Below are 9,600 nucleotides of genomic sequence, written 5' to 3'. Positions count from 1 at the left end.
CTCTAACGTGCCACTTGAAGAGGCAGCACAAACTGGGGGGGAAGACAATTCGCATTGGATTTCACACAATGACATGCAAATTAATTTACACCTACTGTAGCTTGGCCATCTTTTCGCCGTGCTTTTAGTAGTACTTAATAGTACAATTGGGGGTTAAGGAAACTTATATTTTAACAGCATTCATTTTGAAAGGACAATATATCCTGCTGTAAGGGGAGGGAGCGCCAGCGCACAGCAGGACCCCTCAATATTCTCTCTGGCAACCAGCCCCAAAGACGGGGGCGGGGCCACGGGTGATGACGTCACACCCAGTGAGTATGGTGTGTGTGTGTGTGTGTGTGTGTGTGTGAGAGAGAGAGAGAGAGAGAGAAAAAGAGAGGGCAGGTCACAGGGCCCATGACGTCACACCCCATGTAATGAGTGTAGCCTATTTAAGGGAGTGTGAGAGAACGATAGAATTAAGAGTGAGAGAACGATAGAATTGAGAGTGAGAGAGTGAGAGATATGAAACCCATTGGGAATCCAAAGTACTTTGATAAACGAACACCAGTGAACCCAAGGTATAATTATGTTAAAGCGAGACTGGACACAGGATGCAGTCTATCAAAGTGTATGGAAAGGGAGGCGGAGACCCAAAGACATTACAGGTACCGCAATAATGAGCCCTTCAAACGCCTCAAAGTGCCAAGCCTGGCACAGTTGATACTTCACGTATCATCTTTAGCGGAGCTAAATGATGATGTGGATGGTGACGACCCACTCAGGCACGAGGCAGAGACACCCGCTTCCTATCCGGGATACAGCACAGACGCAAAGACGCGCGACGGCACGGACACGCAGTCTGTGATGTCAGAGGCAGAGGTGGCGGCAGGGGAAACGGCAAAGGCCAAAGCAAAGGCAGACACACAGCGCATATTTGAGCTGACCACGCCCAAGCCGTCTCCCATGCCACCACTGCCTCCAGAGAGCAGCAGAAGGGAGCCCGGATACTCCTGCAACTACTCTACGAGGTCCACACTGCTGGGTGTTATAAGTGGAGTGGGAGAGCTGGACATGAACAAGAACAAGAACTGGAACGTTCAGACGCACCCTCCGGACATGAATAGTCAGGCGCGCCACCAGCCCCCGCTGAACAGCAACATTCAGACGCCGGACGGAAACACCAGTCGGACGCACCTGCTGCCGGACAAGAGTTCAAGTCAGACACCAGTGACTGCCAACACTGCCCTTCTCAGTGGAGTGGGAGAGCTGGACACGGATAGGAGCGGTCCGACGCCAGTGACTGTCAAAACTCTGCGGCCGAACGACATCTGCCCCTACCTGCTGCTGGATGTGCGGGACCAAGAGCAGTATGACCGGTGCCACATCATCGGCGCAAACAATTACCCCCTCGCCAATCTCTTAACCCACCACATAAACACCACGGAAATGCGTACTTTCAAAAACGTAGAAGGGAAGATCATCATCGTGTACGACGAGGACGAGATTCTAGCCGGGCAAGCGGGCAGATTAATTTGCGAGCGCGGATTCGAGAACGTCTACATGCTCTCCGGAGGTCTCAAGTCGCTCGCTCAGGAGTTTCCGGAAGGGATGACGACGGGCTCCTTCCCGGTCTCGTGCCAGCCGTCTCCCATGTTGGCCGTGGGTAGGAGGCGCCCGGAGGAGCACAATTATTAATGCACGGTGAAGTTTGATAGAGCGTTGAGAGACTTGCGTGTGTGTGTGTGTGTGTGTGTGTGTGTGTGTGTGTGTGTGAGTGTGAGAGAGAGAGAGAGAGAGAGAGAGAATCCTGGGCGGTATTTGTCATTATTCCAATAATAATAATAAAAAACATTGCATTTGCAATAGATATTTAAATCTTGAAGTTCCATTTTACACTCTCAACAGTTTAATTAATTATTAAAAAATCTGCATTACTTAAATTTACCAACATCAATACAGCATGGAAATGTGAACATATTATTTAGTTTGGGTCTGCAAGGCTAAATCTCATCAAATGGCGGCCTGTAGCTCAAATGCAGAAAAGGGTTGAAAACCACTGAATTAAGGTATATTCAGAATGGATAAAAAATATGCGATTAATTTGCGATGGACAATCATGCGATTAATCATGATTCAACATTTTAATTGATTAGCAGCCCCGATATAAAGATTTATTTTAGGGGTTAAGGAAACTTATATTTTAATATATTTATAGGCATAAGAACATCACATTGCTTTACATTCTACAAGCTTGTCTCTGCCTCAAAATGACTTGATTTAATTATTGTTGTATTTAATGTTTTATAAGCAAATCTACTCATTAGGAGACCTGAGTTAGATTCCACAAATAATACATTGTTTTTTAAGTTTTCATTTGTCTAATGCTGTTAAATGGGATAAACGCAGTTTTGTTTAAAGAAACAATTGCTTTTTAATTCATCATACGGATTCTGCTTTATTTTCTATTATTTTCTTTATTTTCTATGTTTATAAAACATAAAAATAAAAGTAAAAATTACTTTGAAATGCATTCACCAATGAATCTAGTAAAAAAAAAAATCATGGACTCGCATGTGCCACACTGTGGCTGATTTGCCACACTACACCCATTGACACCTTTAAATTAAGTGTGAATCGTGGTACCACCAAAGTGGTTGTGGCACCACAGAGGTACTCAAGTGGTATCACTGCCAGTCTCAACTGCTCACCACTGTATAAGAACACTCACCTGCGCTGCTGAACAGAGGGTTGTTTTAAAAACGCTGTCTGACTCGTGCGTTAGTGTTGGCTGGTCACCAAGCAGAGCGGCAAGACGGGCAGTGCGCTCTTAAAGATGGAGTGCCATGATTCTTTTCGCACCCTAAAACATGATCATCAGGTCTTATTGTTATATAAGGAGGAAGAAGTTTTTCAAGAAAGTGTGCAGTATTTGTTAAAATGTCGTTTTTATGTGGGCACCTCCACCAGTTCATTAAGTATGCCTGGGTTGACTGTTGGGTGGTGATGGGTGGTGATCCACCTGATCTTAAGCCTCTCAGTATACAGGGTTGGGTAGTATGGAATGGCCTTCCTCTGCTTATAAGGGATTGTGCTACATTTCCGTCTTTTAAATTAAATCTGAAAAAAATGGTTGCTTGAAAACCAAAGCTGCAACCATTCATGATTATTGTAGGTGTATTTCTTTTGTCATGCTGTGTTCCCTATATGTAATGTTATGTAAATGTATTCCACTGTTTGCCTGTCTGTTTTGTGTTTCTTGTGAGGACTGCGGATGAAAATTAGCAACTGTGCTATATCCGGTGTATTTACGTCCATGTGACGTCCATTAATATGCATTGTCCTGTCCAAATAAACAAATAAAGTAAAGTTGAAACTCCATCTTTAACAGAACATACATTTTCAGGTAGGTGACAAGTTAACATTTCAGCTAATCAGGAGAGACTATAGCTATTTATGAGCTTAATATTTATAGTATTCCAGTTCCAATTTTGTCTGCTCTTTTTCTTTGTGTCATCACGTACAATTCCACTAAAGTGATGTTTCACTAATTCTAAATCCTGACGGCTGATTGGACCTTTGAAGTAAATAAAACAAATTATACAACAGGTCGTTTCGAGGAAGCAATCTGATTGGTTGAAACAGCCAGCTCTGTTCTCCCAGAGCGCAGCAAACTCTGTGGTTTCTTGGGACATTTGTCATTAAAAAAAAATGTTTTTTCAGCGATTTTCTTAGTTTTAGGATAACTGTTGTATAATTGCATGCACTATTACACTCGAGGGTGTTGTTTGACGTGATTATTGCCACTTCAGTGATGCTTGCTGAACTCGACTATGTCCCGTTCCTGACCGCATCACTGTCGTGGCAATAATTATGTTAAACCACACCCTCTCGTGTAATATTGCGTAAGTATAGTGCAGGGGTTGGCAACTTTGAAGATGGAGAGGGCCACATATTTCCACACTCGCTCCAGGGGGTCACATTGCATATCTCTGTTATAGGAAAAATAGCCGATCTACAAGCTCAAAACGTGTCACACTGCATCTTTCATCTATTTATACAAGTGAGAAGTGGTACCCATACTCATTCTTTGTGCTCTATCTCCGACCGAACCACACTTTTACCACACATCTCTATATGCAAAATAAATTCGCCACGCTCCCCGAACTGACATAGGCTATTTTTTTGCCGTTCAAGTGTCTTATTTACTCTGCAAATATTACTTTTATGAAACACGCTGTTAATGCTCAACGTCAACAGCCTACGTCACAATCGTCATGTTGGCGTTAATGCTCAACGTCAACAGCCTACGTCACAATCGTCATGTTGGCGTCTACCAAAATCGTCATGTTGGCGTCTACTACGCCAACTACGTTCACTTAATGGGGCCAGTCTTTCACAGTGACACACATGTTACATGAACCACGCGCCCGGGATGGTTTCTACCCCTCAATGTCGTATACGCTGTTGCCACAACACGAGAGAAACAAGGACTTTAACCACGCTACTTACATACACTGCAACTCGCTTACAATTCGCAAACCTGGCAACATTTCCCTCTCTTACCAGCCCCGCCCCCACACTAGCTTGACTATGTCATCTCGCGCAGCACAGAATCTGATCTCGCGCAGGACATTGATGAGAGACACAAGGAACAGGAGAGATTATACGATCGCTATTTCGCTTATTCCATCTAAATCTCTTTATTTACAAAATAAATGACTCGACGATTCCCTTAGTTACATCAACATTGTTCTTTCTCATTAATCGGATTGTGCCAAAATATCACCCTTACACCGATCACTTTGCCTATTTTCGCCACACAGCCAACTGCCCCCCCCCCCCCCCCCCCCCACACACACACACACACACACACACACACCAACATGCGATTCATTAAATAACTATTTCTCCGCACGCGCGCACACAACATTATTCACGTGAAGCCTACAGGGAATTACCGACGGAATGTATATATATACACACACACACACACACACACACACACACACACGCTTAGAATTTAGAGACGCGCGATTACATCACAGCTGTGCGTCATTATAGCCACACACGTCTCTAACTTGCGGACACAGTCGCGAAACTTTTCAGTTGTGTGGTACTTTTATATTCATTTAACTGTAACAGAAAGTTCCCAACTCCCAGCCACGGAGCTGCAACACAAAGCTGGCCAGTGTTGCCAAATAAGCGATTAGTAAGTAATGTCTTTTAATTTATCAGCGATTTTGGGATTATTTTTGTAGATTGACAAAAATATTGGGGGTCCTTTGCTCTTGCCATGACAATGTTTGAGAACCACTGCTCTAAAACAATATTAGACAAAGTTTGAGACACAAACACATTGCTCTCTCTCTCTCTCTCTCTCTTCTCCTTTTGTATAAATTAAATAGGCCTATTCATGATTCTGCTTATAGAGAAGTAGCCTATGTTAGTTTGTTTTATGGACTTGAGAGCTACTTTCAAAACCACCAGCACAACATACCCACCAAATAAAACTATCATCCCATTGCTGCAAATAGTGACAAAATGTAATTGAGGGGCCTTTCATATAAACGCACATGCATGGGAAATAGAGGGGGAAAAATGCAAATCGTAGGCTTTTATTTTTGTTGGTATTTGACTTTGCTACTGATGATTGTAAGCAACAACAAGTATTGCATTGTGTGTTTGAGCTGACAGGCCCTTTTTGATGTCAATCAATCAAGTCATCTCAGGTCATCTAAAGCGGCAGATGCAAAAATCGTTTTTGATATTACAATTAAATATATTTTTCGTGCCATGTCATGTGGTCTACCTGCAAAGCCTTTGTAGATCGTGATCTACCATTTGGGCACTTAACGTCAGATCAGGGGTTTTTCTCGGCCAGCGCCAAAAATGCTCCCCGAAAGCATAATCGCAGCAAATACCGGCCACTGTGTACGAGCCTTAACATGTTGACTACACTACACTACACATAATAACTAATAACCCGTTTTCAGCTTAAAGCAATTACATTTCATTGAAGCAACTCCTTAGCATTGTTTTCATACCATGGATGTGATAAGAAAATGTATCAAACATAAGGGAAATATTAAATAGTATCGGGTGTACCAGTTTGGCCTTTTCTTTTTTTTCAATGGGGCAATACATTGATTCAACAAACGTTTGATTGATTGAATTGTACAATCTACTATACATGGGAGAAGTGGTACCCATACTCATTCTTGGAACTCTATCTACGACCGAACCACACTTTCACCACACATCTCTATATGCAAAATAAATTCGGCACGCTCCCCGAACTGACATAGGCTATTTTTTAGCCGTTCAAGTGTCTTATTTACTCTGCAAATATTACTTTTATGAAACATTCCTACACGGAACACGGAATCACTGCTGCCCCATCACGGACACAAACAAGCCCAACCAGCCCACAAACAAGCCCTTTAAACCACGCTACTTACATACACTACAACTCGCTTACAATTCGCAAACCTGGCAACACTGCCTGCCTCTTACGTCACCAGCTCTGTTCCTCCTGGGCTCCGTAGTCCGTCGCGCTCACAATCTGTCGCAGCCATCTTGCTTTTCTATTACTTTTATGAAACACGCTGTTATTGCTCAACGTCAACAGCCTACGTCACAATCGTCATGTTGGCGTCTACCAAAATCGTCATGTTGGCGTCTACTACGCCAACTACGTTCACTTAATGGGGCCAGTCTTTCACAGTGACACACATGTTACATGAACCACGCGCCCGGGATGGTTTCTACCCCTCAATGTCGTATTTGCTGCGCCCTTCTAATGCTGCGCCACGCCTACTCTACACTCACTGCTTGCAGCAGCAGCACTCGCTGGGAGCTGGGTCTGCAGGCGACCGTGTGTGTGCGTGCGTGCATGTGTGTGTGTGTGTGTGTGTGTGTGTGAATGAATGAAAGGCGCTTATATCGCTTTTGCTCAGTGGATGGGACATTTACATTAAAAGCTATCGGATGGACGCGTGGATAACGGCATGGTTGTGTGCACTCGGAGGGAAAGGTTCCATATAGCTTCCATGCTAGCTGCTTCAGACACAGGGGAGGGGAGGGAGATTGCCCGCCTCACGGGACTCCTGTGCGAAATAGCGCTTATGCAACAATTACCCAAAAAACAACACCTCAACTCAATGTCATTGTGAATAAGAATTGCGAGCGAAAATATAATTTTTGGAAGGACACTTTCACCCAGTATGAAGCGAAATGTGGAAGCCGTGTGTGTCACACCAAAAAGGGTGACCTATATAATCCTGGAACGCCGTGCATTATGTGCTTGCGTGCGCATTTCCCAAATCTCAGTCATTTATCCACACATCGCTCTGTGTGTGTGTGTGTGTGTGTGTGTGTGTGTGTGTGTGTGTGTGTATCACTACATTAGTTGCCTGTTCAAAAATAAACTACACTTTATGAAATCATTGTTGCAGCCTACACACATATATTCTGGCCCATTCAGAACACATTTCCCAAATCTCTGATTTATCCACACATCGCTCTCTGTGTGTGTGTGTGTGTGTGTGTGTGTGTGTGTGTGTGTGTGTGTGTGTGTGTGTGTCGCGTCGCCCTCCAGCTGCAATTGCGAGTGTGCGCTGTGTGCAGGGCACACTACTGAGTTTAAAAACACAGCTGAAACATGAAGTGGACTCTGTCAACTCCTGCAAATTCCTTCTTCCCATATTGCGCTGCAACGACACTGGGATGAGCCCGGCGAAGCCGGGCGAAATTCTAGTATTACATATAGACTGAAGTAATTAAAGTGTGTCAAGTTTGCATGTTTGGAATTGTAACAGCTGAAATCAATAATATATCAGTATTCTGCTAATTATGAAAAATTGCCCAAACATATGCAAACATATACAGCTAAAACACTGAGAGCTGTCCACTCGAGCAACCATGACGATTTAAAACACAAGAGAACGCACCAATTCCTTTTTGACATCACCACTAGATGGCAGTGCCGTACCACTGGAGTGAAACTTGCAACAAAACAGATCAGTGTTTTCCAGACATCCAGTCAGGTGTAATTTGATTGCATTTTATTGTCATTATAATTAATTGCATCATTTATTGATTGATTGATTGATGATTGATACCAGCCTTATTGCAGCCACACCTCCACAATGAAATGGTCACTGACATCCTCTGCCTGACACCCATATTATAAAATGTATAAACAGGTTTTGGAAATGTTTGCTCGTTTCAAATAAAGAAATGTAAAAAGACAATACAACAAGGGAAAATAAATAAATAAATAATAATAATAATAAAAAAAGAAGATGAGGGTGTATCGCAGCTGGGAACTTAAATTGGCTATATCTCAATTGTAGTAGTGGATGAAAAAGGTATTTCAATTGATTCTGGTTACCTCTGGGCATGCTTAAAAATAAATAATCTGCAATAGTCCTCTGACCCAAACGAAGGATCCCAGAGGACTTGAACTCCGACTCTGTGGCTGTCACGCTGCCGATCACGGCTGTCATTTTCTTTTGTCCAGGTTCCACTTGTATCTTGTTGTAGCCCAGTGGGACAGTGAGTCCAGAATCTCAACACACGCTGCTGGAAAAGGAAGATCAGCATTGACATAAAGCTTGTCAATGTACGGAGGCACACAGTGCTGTAAAATATCAATAGATGGTTGTGTTGAGACTCTGGGCATGACAAAACACAGTGATGATTTTGGCCAGGGGTGTCGAACTCAACTTGGGGCGAGGGCCGCATTGGTCAAAAGGTCACTTGATGGGGGCCACAACCAGTTGCGGACGCACGCTCGATGACCATCGGATCACCAGTTTGACACCCCTGATTTAGGCCATGTTATCTGCTATGGTGTTGATCCATTGACAGTGAAAACTTAACACTGGTTTCAACACAGCCATCTTTTAAAGAGTAAATTGTGCTTCAGTATGTTGACAAGCTTCATGGAGATGCTAATTTTCCTTTCCAGTTCGATTTGGCACCTGCCCACAGAGCCAAAACTACTAGTAACTGGTGTACTGACCATGGATATTACTGTGCTTAACTGACCAGCCAACTGGCCTGACCTGAACCCCACAGAGAATCTAGGTTGTATTGTCAAGAGGAAGGTGTGAGACATGAGACTGAACAATGCAAATTAATTTACGGCTGTTATCAAAGCAAACCATGGGCTTCCATAACACCTCAACAGTGCCACTGGCTGATCACCAGGCTCCTGCCACGCCCCATTGGTTAAATGATTTGTTCAAATGTAGCCCAGACCAAGTATTAACTGCATACATGAATATACTTTTCAGATGGTCGAAATTTCTCGATTTTTTTATTTTCATGAGCTGTACATCAAGATTAAAACAAAAGGTTTTAAATACTTCACTTTATGCACAATGAATTGAGAATATATATGAAAGTTTCACTTTTTTAATTATATTACGGAAGAAAATGAACTTTTACAAGATATTCTAATTACATGGGATTGACCTGTATGTTGATTTGTCAACTGTGGTTGACAAATCAAGTTTGAAGTTTGAAATGACTCAATCATTTGTGCAAGGCCGCCATCTGCCTCCAGACATGCCAACTGTAAGTGAATCATGAGTCACCTAGTATGTAAATGCA

General features: G+C 43.0%; 1 protein-coding gene across 1 annotated transcript; it reads left to right on the top strand.

The window, feature by feature from the left end:
• Window positions 1-504: 504 nt before the first annotated feature.
• Window positions 505-1,677, top strand: LOC308334514 (centrosomal protein of 41 kDa-like; the record flags this gene model as incomplete). The annotated part of the gene is made up of 1 exon (XM_080791312.1): window positions 505-1,677. One exon carries the CDS (start codon window positions 505-507, stop codon window positions 1,675-1,677), a length of 1,173 nt encoding a protein of 390 aa, XP_080647438.1.
• Window positions 1,678-9,600: the final 7,923 nt, after the last annotated feature.

This window comes from Protomyctophum bolini, assembly GCF_963924005.1.
Source record: "Protomyctophum bolini genome assembly, chromosome: 19".
Classification (NCBI taxonomy): Eukaryota; Metazoa; Chordata; class Actinopteri; order Myctophiformes; family Myctophidae; genus Protomyctophum; species Protomyctophum bolini.
This window is presented reverse-complemented; position numbering and strand designations above follow the sequence as displayed.